Below are 21,222 nucleotides of genomic sequence, written 5' to 3' on the forward strand. Positions count from 1 at the left end.
AGCTCACTGCAGCCTCAACCTCCTGGGCTTAAGTGATCTTCCCTTCTCAGCCTCGCAAGTAGCTAGGACTATAGCCATACACCAGCACACCTGGCTCATTTTTTATTTTTGTAGAGAGTTGGTCTCACTGTGTCTCTCAGGCTAATCTCAACCTCCTGGGTTCAAAAAAGCGATCCTCCCAACTCAGTCTACCAAAGTGCTGGGATTACAGGTGTGATCCATGCACCTGGCCTGTTTTAGTTTTCACTGTAGAGGTCTTACACGTTTTTATTTGATTCGTTCCGACGCTTTTGATATTTTTCATGCTATTATAAATAGCATCTATGTTTAAATTCTTATTTTTGAACATTTGTTGTTAATGTAGAGAGATGCAACTGATTTCTGTACGTTGGTGTTATATCCAGCATTCTTGTTATATTCTCTTATTAAACCCAATATTTTTTCTGAGTTTTATACTGGAATTATATATAATCATGCTGTCTTCAAATAATGATGGCTTATATTTTTCCCATCGCAATCCTTATGCTTTTTATTTCTTTTTCCTACTTTCCTGCACAGGTCCAGACCTCTAGTACAATAATGAATAGAAATGCAGGCAGAATAAAAGCTTTCAACGTTGTGCCATTAAATATGATGCTTATTGTTGGTCTTGGTGCATGAAATTCATCAGCTTAAGGAAGATTCATCTTCTTAGTTTGTGAAGATATTTTCTTTATTAGGAATAGATATCATATTTTATCAAATGGTTTTTTCTGTGTCTATTTATATTGATCACATTATTTTCCTATTTAATCTGTTTTATGTTGAATTACATTGATTGATTTTCAAATGTTGACCCAATTTTGGATTCCTAGAATAAATTCAACTTTATCATGAAAATGTTAACATTTTAACATAGACTGAGAAGCTGTAGAGTGTGCAGGGTAAGGAACTGGACTTAGGAGTAAGACTTTCTCTGTTCTAATTTCACTTTGCCACTTTTGGCTACTCAACTTTGCTGTGCCTTAGTTTTATTATATGTAAAATGCAGGTTAAAATCTTACTATTTTTATAAGCTTTATTGCTTATCTGATGGAGTTTTAAGGAAGATTAAATGGGATAATATATAAAACACTTAGAACAGTGCCTAGAACATAGTTGCTGTTATTATATGGCAAAATTCTAAATACAAACTTTTATTTGAAATAATAACTAGAAAAGGAGGTAAGTTCTCTTTTTATCTAATTAGAGGCTTCCAAAAATTTATTATATTCTTTCCAACATTTGTATTTCCTTTGTTGCCCAGAATAGATATTTGTAATATTGCAATGATTTTATGAAAACAAACAAATGAATTATAATTTAAATTCTTATACTTAGAACATTGTTTTTATTAAATACATGTTTATTTCTAATTATTTTTCACTGTAAAATAGAAATATTTTGACCAATACCTTTATTTACTTAATTAAATATTTGACTAGTAACTACTAAGTGCCTCTTGAAAAAGCTAGTTAATAAATTAATACTTTTTGCTGCTATGCCAAGCTATTTATTTATTTATTTTAAACATTTATTTTTATTTTTTGAATCTTAGATTATCAAACTGGATTATAACTTGAATGGTGTAATTTTTCCTGACCCTTCAGGAGACTCATATACAATGATAGCAACTTTTTCCATATTGCTTTTGGATGGTTTCATCTACTTGCTATTGGCATTATACTTTGACAAAATTTTACCCTGTAAGTAATAGTGAGTTTTTCTCTGACCTCTATAGTTATTAATTACATTGAATATATTTTTTAAGATTATATAGACTTTTAAAATGAATATTAAATATTTCCCATTTCAAACTAATAAGTTCATTATTTCTACTTCATAGTTTTTAATGGTCTGATGAAATTTTTATGTAAAAACAATTCTTATGACTTTACTATAACAGTATAATTGTATGACAACAATAATTATAATACATCTTATAATTATGTGGTAATTAAATAATGTTAGGTATTCATGGATCCCTGAAAGTGTTTTGAAAGGGTCATATTAGGACTTGTGTCAGAACAAGATAAAATAAATTAGTTCTTATGGTTGTTTGGCTGGTGGGAGGCCATTATACTGTGGAAGTGCTTTCTCGTGAATATTTGTTCAGCATCATTCTCAAAATGTTTTATATATTGTTCATATTTGCAGAAGTATATTGATTGCCCTGTTAGATTATCTTGCAAACAACCAAAAATTTCACATAAGCCCAGAATTTTTTCACACACTCTAGAATCAGAAAGTTTTTTTTCTGGCACAATCTTCTTGTTTATCCTCTTATTTTATACCTTCCTTCCACTATTTAAGGTTGTCTTATAGGTTTTCTCTGTATTTACTTGTACATATTCCTGTCTTTCTGTGACTTCTGGTTGATATGTGAAGGCCCTTAATAATAAATTCAACCTCATTTTTTAAACTGGAAAAATATATTTAAAATGTTACTATAAATGTATTCTAAACAAATACAGTTTCTCCATGTATTCATGCCTAAGCAAGAATATATAGATTTCAATATTATGTTCAATTATGTTGCTATGGTCAAATTATTTAAGTTCACAAACATGTCTACAATTATTTTTATGTACTATGCTAAGGTTTTGTGTTTTCCCAAATATTTGGTTTCATTCATTCACCTAAATACCTTTTAGACGACATTAAAAAAATTTTTAATAAATATGTTTATTGGGTGATACAAATCTCTTTCTCATGAGCCTATTATCAAGGATAATGCAACCCATTGTTAAGACTGGAAAAAAAAGGAGATATAATGGGTTTCCTTGTTGGGAGTCCTTTCCTACAGATGTAGACAACAGAGGCTCTAAGATCTGTACTAATGTCTTGATCAGGGAAAAGCTGGTGTCCAACTCAGCTGGTCATACACCTAATATTTTATTTGAACCTCACTTTCATATTGCCTTTCTTTTTTTTGATCACATTTTATTTATACTTTGTTGAAAGCTGTATTATATTGTTTAACTTTTGCAATATGTTATTTCCTTTGAATTCTGATTGTTTACTTCATTATCAAGTTTTCTTCTTAATAATAAATAGAGTTTTAGAAGAAAAAAGTGTCTCTATGATGCTTAAAACTTCAAGGCATTCTGCATTGTTGTGAGCAAGGCTTCTTTGCTCATTGTTTTACTATTACTGATCCTATTTTGTTGCCTCTTGATTACTTAGATGGAGATGAGCGCCGTTATTCTCCATTATTTTTCTTGAATTCATCATCTTGTTTCCAACACCAAGGGACTGATAATAAGGTTATTGAGAAAGAAATTGATGCTGAGCATCCCTCTGATGATTATTTTGAACCAGTAGCTCCTGAATTCCAAGGAAAAGAAGCCATCAGGTAATCACACTTATAATTAATACTAATACATGAGCACAAGGCTAAAGAATTATTAACCAAGAGCATCAGGGTGAGCTTGAGGCAAAATATTGAAGGAGAAGATATTTGTTTTTGTCAATGTTACTTCGAATTGCTCCATTTCCATCACCATCAATTTCTTCTGTTACTTGAAAGGAAAAGTCTCCTTGATTATCAGCTCCATATCATATTATCCACCCACACATTATCTTGTCCCCCTTTCTGCCTCTTTCTCTTGTGCCTACCTCTCTTTTATACTTGCTCCTTTCATTCTGTGAACCTCTCTCTCTGTGATTTCATCTGGCTTTATACGGTAAGTTGGAAGAAGTAAGAAATTCTGAATCAGAAATTCTTAGATCCTAATACTCTCGTCTCTCATTTGATGTGTAATCTCGGAAAAATGAGTAAATTTTATGAGTCTCAGTGTCTTCTATGAAACAAGATTAATATTGACTTTGTAGGGTTGTTATGAGATTTAGCATATAACAGAATTGTATGAGGAACAGTTAGAATATCTGTTTTTAGCCAGGGATTCTAACTCAGCAGTTTTGGAATTGAACCCAAGTATCATGGATTTCAAAATAGCTTTGTAGATTTTTCTACAAAGTTTGGTACAAAGTTAATGAATCAGAGCTTTAAATAGCAATCGTTTATTTATTAACAGATGTTTACTTAGTGCTGACTGTGTACCTGATTTGCACATAATTCGCACAAAAAGCTTATGAGGCAGGTATCTTTATTTTCCCCATTTTGAAAATACAAAAAGTGAAGTAATGACAGCTTAAGCCTTTTACCCAGTATCACACAACTCACAGGTGGAGAACTGGAATTGTAATCCAGATAGTCTGGCTCTACAGTCTATGCTCTTAACATACTATTGAGATGTCAGGAGGCAAAAGAAAATGAATAAATAGAGAACCATAGCTAGGAAGTGAAATCTTTCCAAGACAAAGAGACCTAACCCGTATACCTAGGCTTCCTCCATCTAGTTCTTAACCAGTTTTCCATTTAAATTTTCTGAGTGGGGCAACAGCCCTTCCTCTGCTCTAGCTAGGAGTATACCAGCTCTATAGAAAATATCCATCCAAACAAGAAAGGCAAAGTGAGGAATAATTCTGTAAAACTCAGTTATAGTGTCATCAATCCTTCTTTACCAGTTGAGGGCACAAAATCATATTGTATTTTATTATTATTCAAATTATAGTAATTCTCAGATCCAATCTTCTAACAAAATCTTTTACTTACAAAGACCTCAAAATTTTCTTTGTTCTTCTACTGCTGCCTAGTGGTCTAGGAGAGAAAGTAAAATGTCCTCCACCCCCACCTTCCCCTGACTTCTCCCCTCTTCTCCCACACCCCCACTGTGCCTCCAAACCTAGCCAATGTATACAATGTTGACTAGGCATACCTGTCACTTGGTCTGGATTCTTAGCTCAGGTGGAGACCCAAGGCAAACCAGGGAAAGAAAGTCATTTGATGCGAGTACTATTCACTAAAGCTTTTGGCTCCATTGTGGGGCACCTCACCCCTGATCCACACCAAAGCGAGAAAGTAGGCTTAGGCAGTCAATGTTGTAGCTCTTTAATGACAAGGTGGGACACACTCACTGACTGTTAAAGCAGGTCTGGGGCTGCAAGGCATTCTAAAACTGATTTCGACCATCCAACAGTAGATGCAGTTTCCAATCCACAAGTTTTATCTCTTCTTTCTTCACAATGATCATTTCTTAGTAGCATCATTACTCTTCCCCACCTCTAGACAATGTCAAATCTTTTCCAATCAGTTCCAACGTGTGAATTCCATTTTGTATGAATATAAAAGGCACTAAGGCATTGATTTTTTTCTTCCTATGTGGTCTGCTTTATATAAAAATGAACTCTTCTCCTTTATATACAAGCGCTTTATATACAAGGGAACTCTTCCCCTAAGATACGTAGAGCTTACAGGATATGTAACCTTTAAGCTCTATGTATCAGGGATATGGATGAAAGCTTGTAGAATTCTAACCAGAATCATGATTCTGGATTTGTAAAAATATACAGTTTTTATTCACAACTGGTTCTTCCTCATTCATAACCCCTAAGTCACATTTTCTCTGGGGGCAACTGTGTGCACATATGTGCATTCCTATAACTATAGACCATTCAGGCAATATTCCCAGAACACAGGTAGGATGTCTGACTGCCCCAAATGTAAATGTCTGATTTCATGTCTAAAATCCGGAAACACCAGCTCCTCTTAAATGGAATTTTCTTTATTAAAACAAAACATTAAAGTTTCACTTCAACAGGGATTCCATTTTACAAAGAAATGCTGAAATAAAATACCTGGTGAGACTCATCACCTTTTAACTTTGCTTAATTCATTCACTCAACAAACATATTGCTGCTGGGTTCTTTACTAATTAATCTTTAGGGCTGCAAAGATGAACAATAAACTGTCTTTCAAGGAGCACACAGCCTAGGGAAGAAGATAAATAGGTACATGAAATTCAATGTGATAAATGTAGGGATAGAGATATTAACTACTGTTATTTAGTCAATAGAAGTGTTAACTACCCTAGTTCAGGGAAATCGAAGAAGAGAACATCTATTTTTCTTTTAAATAGTTAAAAATTACTGAATAAATTTAGGCTTTTAAAGCTGACATATTCACCATCCGGGTTGAACAGATATAAACATTATTGTCATATTAAACAGATATAAACATTATTGTCATATTTGCTTTGTATTTTTGATGGATATATTATATGTTTATTTAAAGTCCCTTTTGATCTCTTTAAAATATTTTCTCCCTGCTTCATCAGGATTGACCTTTATAATGGATTTGGTGTTCCCACTTTCCATTCATATATTTACATATTGTACCATACACTTATAGCTCTAAACAATATGTGATATAGATATATGTGATATAACTCTGTGTGTTTTTATCTCCTATAATCTATAAATAGTATCAGACTGTACTTAAGTTTCTACATATTGCTTCTACACTCAGCATTTTGCTTTTTGGGATCTATTCATAGTGCTAACTATGGGCTAATGCATTGGTTTTAATTTTTATATAAAAATATTCTAAGATACGAGTCTACCATTTTTATTTATCTTTTCTTACATTAAAGAATATTCTGGTTGTTTCTCATTTTTTGCTCTGACAAATGATGTTGCAATGAACATTCTTTTAAGAATAAGACAGATAAAAAGGATAAAAAGGTTCATTTGTGCATATGTACATATGTGCATGTGAGTGCATGTGTATGTGTATACGTATATGTGTATGACACACCCAGCAGAAAAGACAAAAAGCGCTAAACTTTATGCAGGATATAAATGGTGGTTTGGTGATCCTGACACATAAAACATAAGGCCGAGGATGCCGAAAGATGTCACTGGACAGACCATGAGTGGCTGCTTCATGTGGTACAAAGTAGCCTTGACTTTCCCTTTGAGGCTGATGAGGAACATTGAAGAGTAAATAAAATGGATTTTAAAATATAAATTTTTTAAATGGACCCAAGACTTGAACTATTTTAGAGTTAAATTTTACAAAAATGATACCAGGTTGGATGGGTGATGAATCTGAGTGAGAATCAAGAAGAGAGTAGTTGAATGTCCATGCTGCCAAGTAAGATCCAGCGTGATGGGGGAATGGGTTTAGGTGACAATGCAATGAAGTCTGTTCTGGATATGCAGTTTTAGAGCAGTTAATTCTCAAACCTGGCTTCACATTAGACTCATTTGGAAGAACATTTGATATATCCCAATCCTCAGCCTTTACTGCCATGAAAAACTCATCACCCCAGATCAATTAATGTGAATCTTTTTTCTGTGAACTCTGCAGAGAAGTAATTAATGTGAATATAATATGAATCTCTGAGGGTTGTTTGCAGGCATCAGTTCCCTTTGGAATTCTAATGTGTATTCACAATTGACAACTACTGATTAAGAGCAGTGTGTGTGTGTGTGTGTGTGTGTGTGTGTGTGTGTATGTATGTGTGTGTGTGTGAGAGAGAGAGAGACAGAGAGAGACTATCCAGCAAACTATTAGATGTGTGAGTCTAAAGATCAATGAAAAGGGTGGGGTCAATATTAGGTTGATGCTAAAACAAAAAATCCAATAAGAAAACTTCTGGAGAGAGTCTCAAATGAGAAGATCCATCATATACATGGAGAACCCTGTGGAACATCAAGCTGATGTGTCTGATGAAGTAAGAGGACTTTATTAGGAAACAGAAAAGGAACATTTAGAAAAATAAGAAGCAAAGCAATTAAGTCACCACTAACAAAGAGAAAGTCATCAACAGTGACTCATAATCCAATACGTAAGAATGGAAAAGTATTTGTTGTATTTTATAATTAGGAGGTCACTAATGATTTCATTATGAAGTGGTTCACTGGAGTGGTGAGTTCAGAAATCAGAGTGCAATTGAAGAGGAATTAAAGGTCAGGAAGTGAAAATGGCAAGTTTATTTTGAGAATTTTGTACAATACAGGGAGGAGAGAAATCAAATTGTGTCCAAAGTAGAGCTGAGTTCAAAGAGGAGCTACTAGGGAGGACTGTAAAAGATGCAGGTGCTAGAGTGTCTGACTAATAAACTAATAAGCAAGACGTGGAGAGGATGCAGGATGCCAGTTCAAGGCCCCAGGTAAATGAGCTGATCTTGAACAGGGGGAAGAACCAACTATTCTAAAACTCGAGGAAGAAAGTGAGGATAATTACACAGCATTCTACTTTTCTAGACAAAATACTAGTAGTTTAATTGTAACTTGAGAGAGACTCCTTTATTTTCTACCTCAGGGGAAATGATTAATCAAAAATAGGTCTTTTTCTTTCTGAATAGACTATACCATCCCTTATTTCACATAAAGTGGTTGGCTGCAGCTGTCACTATGACTAGGGCTATTAATGGCTTGTGCTATTTTCACTTCTGTGTTGGCTAAGTAAGCACCCTTTTTGTTATTTCAGAATCAGAAATGTTAAGAAGGAATATAAAGGAAAGTCTGGAAAAGTGGAAGCATTGAAAGGTAAAGAAAAACATTGAAACATTTCATTCTTTCACTTATTTCTTTATTATAAAAAAGGGAAACAATTCGATGTGAAAAAATTTGAAGCATATAGATAAGCAAAAGAAAAAAGAATGCAAATAACCCAATGCTATCACTTGGACATTAATCATGATTAAGAATACACTGTAAAATTCTTCCAGATATTACATGGATCTATTAATTTATAAAAATGGTATACAATGAAAGATGCAATTTATCTTTGCTTTTAAAGATTAATCTGCTATGAACGATATTTTATATATTGTCACTGTGAGGAAAGAACATCTAAACTGAAATCTGATAAAGGTTTTATACTAGCTGGTGAATTTACATAGTTTATATGTACTGGTGAGGTTAACTGAAGCAAGATGAATAAAACCATTGACTATGAATTAAATTTCACAAGCCAATATCCTATTACAAACATAATTTATCATTTGAAATGAAAAAACACATTTTGATACAAAATATTCTAACATACAGTTTTCTATAACAGACATTTAAGCAAATATCAAAGTGAGTAGCTACATTTCATGGAGGTCAATTTGCTTTATTAAAAATGATTTTTAGGAAGAATAAAAATGATTTTTATAAAAGAAGCCTTAAAAGCTGAAAAAGAAGAGCCATGAACCTTCCAGAAGTGGAGAGTTCTCCAACCATTGTGTTTATATTGCATGTTTTTTGTAATAAATGCAGCATCCTTTAATTCAGTCTTATTCATTACTTTTAGATTAGGTCTTTGAGAATTTAATGTATTTGTATGAGCAATTTTATTCTCTCTCTAGGTTTTTCTCATCAAATACCATCTAGATCTGCGATTTCGTTCTTTAATTTTAGCTCAGGATATATTGAAATAATTTTAAATCAATTACTTAAAGTTTTGGAACACATTTTGAACTACCTTTGCACTCCATCAAGTCATGAACTTCTTTTTGTCTAAACAGAAAACGTCTTTAAGCATTTTGTTCATTTTAAAAATAGCAGCACCTTAAAAAATTAAAAGCATTGGACATCAATACATTAAAAATGTGAATATAAATTCAAACCAAGTGTAGCTGCTCTTTGGGAAACCAGGGAAGTGGTTGCATTCCCTTAGCCTCCTCTTCCTTCCTCATGGAGTTAGTTTCTGGAGCACATCTGCAGCACATTTGGGACACACTTTTGAAATCTTTTATCTATGGCCTATTTTTCAGAAGCCAAATAGCATTCCATTATATGGATACCGGGATTAACTTATTAACACACCAATGTATGAGATCCAGTTTGTTTCCAATTTTAGTATAATAAAAAATACTAGAATGAACAGCCTTGTTCAGTCTTTGTAAATGTCGTAAATTGTTTCTTGAATATAAATTTCTAGAAGCAGAATTATTCAAAGGAAGCATACTTTCAAGATTCTTGATTCATATTTCAAATTATTTCCCGTGAGAATTATAAAAAGTCATACTCCCAGAAGCAATACATAATGAATAGTAATGACAATGACAACAATAGCAATAAACACTTAGATTTCATTGAGGACTTGGTATGTGCTGGAAACTATGCTAAGTGATTTACATGTACCATTTTACATTTCGGCCTGTGAAAGACATATTAATACATCTCTCACTTTGCAGATGAGAAAACTGAGGCTTCTATTTTATTTTTCCAGTTACTATGTGTCAGTCCCAACAGCCAGTATCACTTCCCTCTTACCCTGGAAAACACTGTATACTTTCCATTTAAAAATTACAGGCCAGGCATGGTGGCTCATCCCTGTAAATCCCAAAGTGGGTGAATTGCTTGAACTCAGGAGTTTGAATCCAGCCTGGGCAACATGGCGAAACTCTGTCTCTACTAAAAATACAAAAATTAGCCAAGTGTGGTGGCGTGGGCCGATAGTCTCAGCTAGAGGGGGCTGACATGGGAGAATTGCCTAAGCGTGGGAGATTGAGGCTGCAGCGAGCTGTGATTACTCCACTTGCTCCACTGCACTCCAGTCTAGGTGGCAGAATGAGATCCTGTCGCAAAAAAAAAAAAAAAAAAAAAAAAATTTACAAACATACAATTTGTTAATTTATTTGTTTAGTTGTCCCAAAATTATTCATTAAATAAACCATCTTTTTAATAAGTTTGAAAGGTCATTTGATTACTCTCTATTTTTATATTTACTTTGGTCCACACTAGACTTCTATTCTGTTCCATTGGTCACTATATCCTGCACCAGTGACATATTATTTTAATTATTAAAGTTTTGTCACATATTATTTTGGCAGTTAGGAAAATATTGAACATTGTGTATTTTAAAGTATTGAAATGCTGAGAAATACACCACTAAACTAAATAGCCTTGTTCTATATTGGGACCAGACTGGTCTAATGCCCCTCAGTTTATACTGTTAATAATTTGTTAACAATTTGTTCTAATAATTTGTTCTAAAAATAGGCTTGCTGTTTGACATATATGAAGGTCAAATCACGGCAATTCTGGGTCACAGTGGAGCTGGCAAATCTTCACTGCTAAATATTCTTAATGGATTGTCTGTTCCAACAGAAGGTGAGCAAGAAGAAATTTCTCAAAGGCAAGATGTCTTATAATAAAATGAGGTCAAGCATATGCCTTTCATTTTAAATTTTAAATTTGATGGCTTAAGAGAAATAATGTTTATCTAAAGTTGTTTCCAAGAGCTACATAATTTTGAATATGCTTCATATTTCTGCAATATTTATAAAATTATTTTATTTATTCCATCGTGTGATATTTCCGGGTAAATGTGCAGTTCTACAAGCATATGTTTGTGTCAGGAATAATTAGTAGTTGTTCACAAATTGTGTTCACAAATGTGCAGTTCTGTAAGCATATATTTATGTCAAGAATAATTAGTAGTTGTTCACAAATCATTTTAGACATTTGTGAATATATGCCAATATTTTCTTAAATGAAATCTATGAATATTAATAAAATGTATTATCTTGCCAATTTTATTTTTAACTTCCATTCTTAGGATCAGTTACCATCTATAATAAAAATCTCTCTGAAATGCAAGACTTGGAGGAAATCAGAAAGATAACTGGTGTCTGTCCTCAATTCAATGTTCAATTTGACATACTCACCGTGAAGGAAAACCTCAGCCTGTTTGCTAAAATAAAAGGGATTCATCCACAGGAAGTGGAACAGGAGGTAGGAGGGCATGCTTGGATTAACTGACCTGCCAACCACTTACCAAATTAAATCATGACCGCAGAATTCTCTTCAATGATTTATATGTCTTGTTATGAATAAAATTTAGGCAAAGAGGTCCCATAACAAATATCGACTGCTTTAATGAGCGGTTAAAATAGCATAATATGAACCATTTTGGATTTTAAAAGTTGTATATTTTCTCATATAGGTACAACGAATATTACTGGAATTGGACATGCAAAACATTCAAGATAACCTTGCCAAACATTTAAGTGAAGGACAGAAAAGAAAGCTGACTTTTGGGATTGCCATTTTAGGAGATCCTCAAGTAAGTTAGATTATGCATGGGGAAGGATGCAGGTTGAATGTCTGCAAAATGTCAAGTTCTTTTACCACTAAAGGTGATAGAGCTTTCATTGTAATGTATCAAGAGAGAGCCTGCTATGTTTAACTATAAATAGAAATATGTTGGAGAAAAATGACTGGATGGTTATTATTTTATGGTATTTATTGTTTTTCATGCTATCATCTGGATGTAGTTAATATGAGAGACATATTTTATGTATCTTCATTCTCTGTAGATTTTGCTCTTAGATGAACCAACTACTGGATTGGATCCTTTTTCCAGAGATCAAGTGTGGAGCCTCCTGAGAGAGCATAGAGCAGATCATGTGATCCTTTTCAGTACCCAGTCCATGGATGAGGCTGACATCCTGGCTGGTAATTGTTGGTTTTATCTCAGTATTACCATGATGCAATTGGGGAATTTAGAAGCGAAGTCTATTCCCAGGGTAAGAGCCCTGCTCTCACGATGGCAATGTTCTTACATTCCATAGCAGTCAGGAGGATGACAGGAATCTAGTTCCACTGTGGAATTCCTTTCTGGTTGTACATTTGCTAGGTAGTGACAAATAATGAAAAATTCTGATTGCCCATTTTTTTTTAGGTCAGCTATCAATTAATTTAAACATTCAAATCTTCTTTTATATATACTTAGCTGAAAAATAGTCACTCATTTTTTAGCATCAGAGTATACAGTATACCATGTAATTTATGTGGTTTTTTTTTTCAGAAAGTGTTGGAAGGTGCAGATAGACTGGTGTTCATGAGCTTATTTTTAATTTAATTTATTTGTATAAATTTAATGAGTACAAATACAGTTTTGTTACATGGATATATTATGTAGTGGTGAAGTCTGGGCTTTTGGTGTATTCATCACCAATTAATGTACATTGTACCCATTAAATAGTTTCTCATTCCCCATCCGCCTCTGACTCTTCCACACTTCCGAGTCGTCAGTGTCTATTATTCCATACTGTATGTCCATGTATACCCATTATTTAGCCCCCACTTATAAATGAGAACATGCAGTATTTGACTTTCTGTTGCTCTGTTGTTTCACTTATGATAATAGACTCCAGTTCCATCCATGTTGCTGCAAAAGACATGGTTTCATTCTTTTTTATGGTTGAATAATATCATGAGTTCATTTTAAATGCATCAATTTTAATGTGTATTTCAAATGTTAAAATGCACACTAGATCTAGTTATACCCTGTTGAATACGTCTCCTTTGCACTTCTGAGCATTGGCTCCTCATCTTTCTTTACTAGAGAAGGAAGAAATGAATGACCCCGAATGTCTTTTCTCACTTGATTTCTTTCATTCAGATAGAAAAGTGATCATGTCCAATGGGAGACTGAAGTGTGCAGGTTCTTCTATCTTTTTGAAAAGAAGGTGGGGTCTTGGATATCACCTAAGGTAAAGGCTTTGGGAATAGATTGGATTTATGTGTTTTCAATACTGGTATATGAAAAAGTTGGACAATTATGAAACAGAACTGGCCTCATGCTTCATCTCTACCAAACTGGATTGATCAGTGTTTCCTGAATACTTTTCCTACTTTCCTTCCTCCTGTGTCTTTACAATGTTAATCGTTGGCAACATTTCAACATGATAAACCAAGCCTGACTTTTCACAGCAGGTCTACTTCATGTGCCATTTTTCCAGGTAGCTGTTCTGTGTAGCCTAAACCTCTACCTTCTTCCTACTGTCATTTTCCTTAGCCGATCCGTATAATTCTGGAATGTGTTTTCATTCTTTCATAGGGCAAAAAGGCAAATAATTTCAGAAGCCAGTATCAACAAGGAGAAATCTAGGGGCAGAGAGTGATGATAACTGTGGCTAACAAAAAAGTGTATATATTAGTCTGTTCTCATGCTGCTAATGACATACCCGAGACTGGGTAATATATAAAGGAAAGAGGTTTAATTGACTCACAGTTCAGCGTGGCTGACTAGGTCTCAGGAAACTTACAATCATGGCAGAAGGGAAAGCAAACACACCCTTCTTCACATGGTGACAGCAAGGAGAAATGCAGAGTGAAGGCAGGGAAAAGCCCCTTATAAAACCATCATATCTCATGAGAACTCACTATCATGAGAATAGCATGAGGGTCACCACCCCTATGATTCAGTTACCTCCCACCGGGTCCCTCCTATGACATGTAGGAATTATGGGAACTACAATTCAAGATGACATTTGGGTGGGGACACAGCCAAACCATATCAGTGTATATCCAGGCTAAAATATTGTTTAAAAAAACTCTATGGTCAAACAAAGCATGCATGTGGGCCAGATTTTCTCTACTAGCTAATGATATGGTCTGGTATAATAATTATTTTCCCTAAGAAGTCTCTTCTTCCTAACATTCTCACCTTCCTCCATTTATCTGTAACTATACATATAAAACTCTATATCGTTTAATTTATATTATATATTTGTTTGTATATTTGTAATTATACATTACAACGTATAATTGTACTTATACATTTTCTGAGCTTATACATTTTCTATGTATAGATTACAAAATGTTCAAACTGATAGATTACTATCATGTTATAATTTACTCATCTTTTTGTTTCATAAAGCCAAGCAAAGTAGTGCTCTACAGCTAGGTGTTCAGTTAAAGCTCTTCTTTTGTGGTAGTGGTGGAGAAAATGCAAATGACTTGTCTTTTCTTTTAAATATTAGTTTACATAGGAATGAAATATGTAATCCAGAACAAATAACATCCTTCATTACTCATCACATCCCCGACGCTAAATTAAAAACAAAAAACAAAGAAAAGCTTGTATATACTTTGCCATTGGAAAGGACAAACATATTTCCAGGTAACTCAACTATGATTACAATACATGAAATTTGGGTAAAAATGTTCACTTTATTATTATAGTAACTTTCTTTGTCTAATTAATTTAGACTTTTTCTTAGTTTTGGCCACCTGAGAAGCAGAACTCAAGAGGAAGGATTGAGTGCCATTGATTTATTGGGTAGTTGCTTCCTTGAAGCACCAGCAGATAATGGGGACAGGTGAGAGGGAAGGGAAGGCAGCCAGGGAAGTCTGAATTCTGGAGCAGATTACTGTGGTAGACAATTGAGGTGCAATGCCCATGGAAGGGAAATAAATGAAATAAGTGGGTTCAGCGTTTTGTCACCAGAGGGGTGAGTAAGCTGGGGTTCTTACCCACTGTTCCCCATCCATTGTTGATTAAGGGATGCCTACGAGAGCATTAGCTTTCTCATCCATCTGGCTTACTCTGAACATGAGCTTAGAATACTTCCAAGTACAGAAAAAGGACCTCAGGCAGGTGCTTTTAATAAGTAGATTTACCGTGTCCAGGTGAATCCAGAAGAGATGTTGGTGGGGCAGAAAGGTTTCTGCTACAAGTTTCTCTTTGTAAGGTAGCCCCCCATTATTCACAAGGAATAGATAGTTCCAAGATCTCCAGTTCACGCCTGAAACCGTGGATAGAACCAAACCTAATTGCCATCGATCCGAAAACATTTCTGTTCATGTCTTCCACCTACACATTGAATGCCTTTTCCATCTTAACTAAGCACTTAACAGGCATTGTGGCTGTAACTTTTGCAGTTTGAGGTGCAACCGCAAAAGTAGCATGAATTTCTTTTGCCTTCTTCACAATTTCACAGACAGAAGATTTATTCTTACATTAGATCTTAGCATCAGCCTAAGTTTTTTTTTTTTTTTCCTTGTTGAGAACTTTCACCTTTTCACTTACAGAAAGCATTTTATGGCTTTTCTTTGACATATCCAAATTGCCAGCATCATTACTCTTGCACTTTGGGAGCCTTATTAGGTAAAATAGGGGTGCCTTGTACTGCAATAGCATGACAGTTGCTCTAATATCCCAGAGGGCTACTAAGTGATAGGTGGGTATAGCATGGTTCTGCTGGACAGGGGATGATGCATGTCCTGAGCCTGAGCAAGATGGAGTGGGATGGTGAAGGATTTCATCACACTACTTACAAGGGCACACAACTGAAAACTTATGAATTATTTCTTGAATTTTCCATTTTGTGTTTTTAGACAGCAGTTGACGGTGGATAATTGAAACTGTGAAAAATGAAACTGTGGATAAGGCAGGATTTCTCTATTTTAATTGTGCATGTGTTATTTTGCAGAGAAAAACAACTTACGTAGTCTACAAAAGTGTTCAACCCTCGGTTCCCTGCCAACTGGGTAGCAGCACCCATTCAGACTTTGTTTGATAAGCAATCCTAAAGATTACTAGCTCTTTGTGTAATGTTTTCTACATGTTAGGCACTGTTCTAATGGTTTCATATATATTAACTCCTTTAGTTCTCACAACTGTTTTTTCTATGAGATAGGTGCTATAACTTGCCCTATCTTACAAATGAGGAAATGTATTTCAGTGTCTTTTGATTTGAACAGCTTCCCTTTGGTTTAAACATTTAGTTTGTTAAAGGTATAACTCCCTATATACCTGCCTTAATAAGCTCTTTTACATAATTCCGTTTCATTAGGCAAATATACAGGAATTCCCAGATTTTAGCTTCACTCCCCAGTGTGGCAGCTCTCTATGTCCCTGCAGTAGCATAGAAGATGGTGTTCTTCTCAGATCAGTGGACTAGGCCATGTCATTTTGTTCTTGGACTAAGGCCCTGTGAGGTGCAACTGGTCCACTTTCATGTTTGGTCAGAGAAGGAGAATAAGGATTTATATGTTGGTACCACTACTGGAATATATTACTTTGCCAGAGTTACTTTGTTGACCTCCCAGCCCATGGCAGCCTCTTTACACAGACCCAAGGCCTCTGCTAGTCGAATGGCATGCTTATATCCTTTTCAGGACATGGGACTCCCAGGTCCCTTGCTGCCGTGTGCAGGTCATAGGGAAACACAGTGTATGCTACAGTCTCATCCACCTAGTTCCTCTCAATAATGTCATTGGCCCATCCTCCCACCCAAAGTAGAAAGTAGCATCTAAGAGTCTTCTAGAATCCTGCCATCTCATCCAAGTATCTCCATGAAAGAATTAGCCAATAAATGTGTACTGGGAAAGTATTATATAAAAGGCACTGCTCCAGCAACTAGAAATACCACAGCCTACATCTAACTAGATAGGGAAAGGTAGACACACAAAATATACAAATTTTTCAACAATTGTACACTAAAATAATAAACAAGGCCAGTGAGTTAGAGTAATGACTGGTGTCTGGCTGAGGTTTATATAGAGTGGCCACTGAAGGCCACAAGAAGAAAATGGTCAAGAACACTCCAAGTAGAGGGGAAAGGAGGATGTCTGGAGGGCAATGAGTGAGAGAGCAGAATGGCAAATGGAGGTGGGTAAGGTTGTATGGATAGATGGAGACAGGCTCTTTCGGAGCTTCAGAGGTTGTGTTATTGACTTTGATTTTTATTTTAAATGCATTGAGAAACCATTGAAAGACTTATACAGAAAGAAGACCCAGAATATAGGTAGAGATATACGTGGGTTTGTAGTGTGGAGGTGAGAAGATAATGGTCTTTCTGATTGTTCAGATTTCTGCAGAGAAATCTACAGGAAGCTCATAAACTGAGAATGGAAGTTGAAGTGAGACAGTTTGATGATGGAGGAAGAGGTCTTCCTTAGTTATTTCAGAGAAGGAGAGGATTCTCATGAAATTTTGCTTTTGACTACTGTGATACTCCAAAGACATAATTTTCTTAACAATATTATGTATCATCTTTTAAATAAGTATTAATTTACTTGGTTTAGTTCTCGATGTGGTTTTTCAAAGTATCTATTCATATTTTTTGCCTTAGATCTTTTTAGTAATCTGGATAAGTGTTCTGACCAGGGAGTGACAGGTTATGACATTTCCATGTCAACTCTAAATGAAATCTTTATGAAACTGGAAGGACAGTCAACTACCAAACAAGGTAAAGCCATTTGTGTAATTCACAGAAAACCAATTCCCAAATGATCATGTGTCAATTTAGTATTTATTATTTCTTGTGGGTGATTCACACTGAGAAATGTGATTTCATTCCAAATTTGGCTCTGCCATTTGAAATGGGCTGTCATTATTTCTTAGCATCATTACTACGACTGATCACAGATCCCTTCATGGAGTCTACCAAGTTTCCTTTCGGAAACTATTTCCTATCCTCAGATGTTCCCTGCTTCTTAGATACCTTCAGGCTGTGAAAGGCTCTTAATTAGGGGAATGAGGTCTGAACAGATTTTTTTTTAAGATAAAAATTGCTCTTATCTTGTTAATATACAAAATTCCACTAAGGTCTTAGTGGGGAGAATTCTCAGCATCCACTCTTGTATATTTTAATGGGTGATAATAATCATTGTCATTATGGAGCTCCTCTTATGCTTAATGTATGGATATACATTGATATATATGCCTTCAACATTATCTTCCTATAATAACCTTTCCAGGAAGTGTCATTGGCATTGGTTTACAAATGAGAAAATCAGACCTGTGAGCAGTTAAGTGATTTTCCCCGATCACAGATGTAAGACTTATGTACAGATCTGGCAGTTCAGAGCTGATGATCTTTCCCCTATACTACTAAATGATTGACACCTTAGTAGTAGATATTTAGGTGGTAATGATTGGATATTTTTATGCAGAAGATTTCTTAAAAATCCCTCCAAGTAATGATATTCTTGGGAATTTCTTTGCTTTTCAAATATTGGGCACAATGAAATCACCATTTTTGTGAATTATTCTTTTGGTATGAATTCAGCATATTTTCTCACTGAGTATAGAATATGGGCATCATAACATGCTTCTTATATTGTTTGCACTGTAACCACAAGCAATCTAAAACTTTATTTGATTTAAACTTTTACTTTTTTTATCACCATTGGCAATTACAAACTTAACTACAGGAAGAAAATATAGATGGCAGTGGTGAAGTATAAACTTAATAAATATTGAAAAACGATGTCTAAATAATTCCTTTGAATTGGTTATAAAAATAAAACAAATGTAAAACCTTTTTTTTTTTTTTTTTTTTTTTGAGACAGAATCTCACTCTGTCTCCTAGGCCAGAGTGCAGCGGCACAATCTCGGCTCACAGCAACCTCTGCCTCCCAGGTTCAAGCGATTCTCCTACCTCAGCCTCCTGAGGAGCTGGGATTACAGGCGCCCGCCACCAGGCCCGGCTAAGTTTTGTATTTTTGGTAGAGACAGGATTTCGCCATGTTGACCAGGCTGGTCTTGAAATCCTGACCTCAGGTGATCTGCCCACCTCAGCCTTCCAGAGTGCTGGGATTACAGGCGTAAGCCACCACGCCTGGCCATGTAATACTGTTTTTAGTATTACTAAGGAAAATCTGTGATGCCTCCAGGATGGCATTAATATTATAATATGTGTGTTTGTGTGTATGTGTATATAGATTTCAAACAAGTGGAGATGATAAGAGACTCTGAAAGCCTCAATGAAATGGAGCTGGCTCACTCTTCCTTCTCTGAAATGCAGACAGCTGTGAGTGACATGCACCTCTGGAGAATGCAAGTCTTTGCCATGGCGCGGCTCCGTTTCTTAAAGTTAAAACGTCAAACGAAAGTGTTATTGACCCTGTGAGTAGCAGAGTACTGTGGTTTTGTTAGATCATGAGTTTCAAAAGAGGTTCAAACCAGAAGATTTTGAACACAGTATCTGATATTCCTGCCACGGGGTGGACAAATTCAGCATTTAAGTTTTCTGACAGTGGGAATACTTGAATGTTCACACTCAATTAGGCTTATACATGCAGGTGTGTTTTGTTTTCATGGTTTCATAACCTGGTATTTATATGGTAATGCCTTCTGGTACTGTGTAGCATGCTAGGGTATTACCTTCAGAATTTTAGTACCAAATCATGATAGGCATAAGGCAGGCTTGGCACTCAACAAATACTTGTGGAATGTCTTACTAAATAAATAAAATTCCTAGAGATTCATATGCTAATGTTTCTTTGTTGTTTAGATTATTGGTATTTGGAATCGCAATGTTCCCTTTGATTGTCGAAAATATAATGTATGCTATGTTAAATGAAAAGATCGATTGGGAATTTAAAACCGAATTGTATTTTCTGTCTCCTGGACAACTTCCCCAGGAACCCCGTACCAGCCTGTTGATCATCAATAACACAGGTGAAAAGAAAAATAACATTTAAATCCAGAAATAAGTTATTTTTATTGTTGAATAGCACAGGAGGAGGGGAAAGTAAATCATAAAAGAAAATGGGTATTTAAACTTCATTTATAGAAAACACCTAATGAGGAACAGTGCATATTTACTCTGATTTTGGAGATGCCAGGGATGATGAGGACAAGAGAAAAAGAACTTGGGTCACTGTATAACCTGGAAGAGTAAAGATGTCTATCTACCTGACTACCCTAAGCTATTATGTGACAAATACATTTCTATATTGGCGCACCCATTCTATTTTGAGATCACTTTGTTACACAGCAGCCTGACCTATACCACAAAGACAACGCATACTGGTCACCATGTGAAGATGGGCTATCTATCCCCCATGCCCCGTCATTAAGTACAAGATACAGGAAGACGCCTTATTTTGTTATCCCACACAATGGGTAGTTGGTTTTGTTTTTGTTTTGTTTTGAGACAGAGTCTTGCTCTGTTGCCCATGCTGGAGTGCAGTGGTGCGATCTCGGTTCAATGCAACCTCCACCTCCCAGGTTTAAGCAATTCTCCTGCCTCAGCCTCCTGAGTAGCTGGGATTACAGGCATGTGCCATCACATCTGACTAATTTTTTTCCTTGTAGTTTTAGTAGAAATGGGATTTTGCCATGTTGACCAGGCTGGTCTTGAACTCCTGGCCTCAAGTGATCTGCCCTCCTTGGCTTCCCAAAGTGCTGGGATTATAGATGTGAGCCACTGTGCCCAGCCGGTATATATATATATTTTTTTCTAACCACTTAATTAACTTTGGAGAAGGAACTTTTGTGTTAGTACCTCAGACGTAAAAAAAAAAAAAAAAAAAAAAAATTACAGTAAGAGTCTTCCCTTGCCGAGTTCCTCACTCATTTGATTTTCCCATGGATTTGCGACTCAGGCCTGCAGTGTATGGTCTTTAAACAAAGAAGGTCTTTTCCTTTCCATTTCTCATTCTTCTTGTTTTCCATTTGGGTTTTGGAAAGTAAATTTTATTCACTTCACTACCTTAAATGCTAATTGTACGTTTAATTTCCGAGATCTAGAAAGGTTTCTTTACCTATGAGCTCATAAGATAAGTAAATCAGGTCTCTCTTTTCCTCTTTGGTCACTCTTGAGGACAGTGGACTTGTGT

At 35.3% G+C, this 21,222-nt stretch overlaps 1 protein-coding gene across 1 annotated transcript in view; it reads left to right on the top strand.

The window, feature by feature from the left end:
• ABCA6 (ATP binding cassette subfamily A member 6) overlaps window positions 1–21,222 on the top strand; it is a 61,793-nt gene that overhangs the window by 13,670 nt on the left and 26,901 nt on the right. The window contains exons 9-20 of the mRNA XM_050765018.1: window positions 1,577–1,724; window positions 3,205–3,373; window positions 8,357–8,415; window positions 10,861–10,971; window positions 11,420–11,595; window positions 11,807–11,926; window positions 12,180–12,318; window positions 13,268–13,358; window positions 14,631–14,770; window positions 17,727–17,843; window positions 19,321–19,504; window positions 19,893–20,059. Of these exons, the coding sequence (XP_050620975.1) occupies window positions 1,577–1,724; window positions 3,205–3,373; window positions 8,357–8,415; window positions 10,861–10,971; window positions 11,420–11,595; window positions 11,807–11,926; window positions 12,180–12,318; window positions 13,268–13,358; window positions 14,631–14,770; window positions 17,727–17,843; window positions 19,321–19,504; window positions 19,893–20,059 (1,621 nt within the window). The remainder of the gene's footprint in view (window positions 1–1,576; window positions 1,725–3,204; window positions 3,374–8,356; window positions 8,416–10,860; window positions 10,972–11,419; window positions 11,596–11,806; window positions 11,927–12,179; window positions 12,319–13,267; window positions 13,359–14,630; window positions 14,771–17,726; window positions 17,844–19,320; window positions 19,505–19,892; window positions 20,060–21,222) is intronic.

Source organism: Macaca thibetana, chromosome 16 (assembly GCF_024542745.1).
Source record: "Macaca thibetana thibetana isolate TM-01 chromosome 16, ASM2454274v1, whole genome shotgun sequence".
Classification (NCBI taxonomy): Eukaryota; Metazoa; Chordata; class Mammalia; order Primates; family Cercopithecidae; genus Macaca; species Macaca thibetana.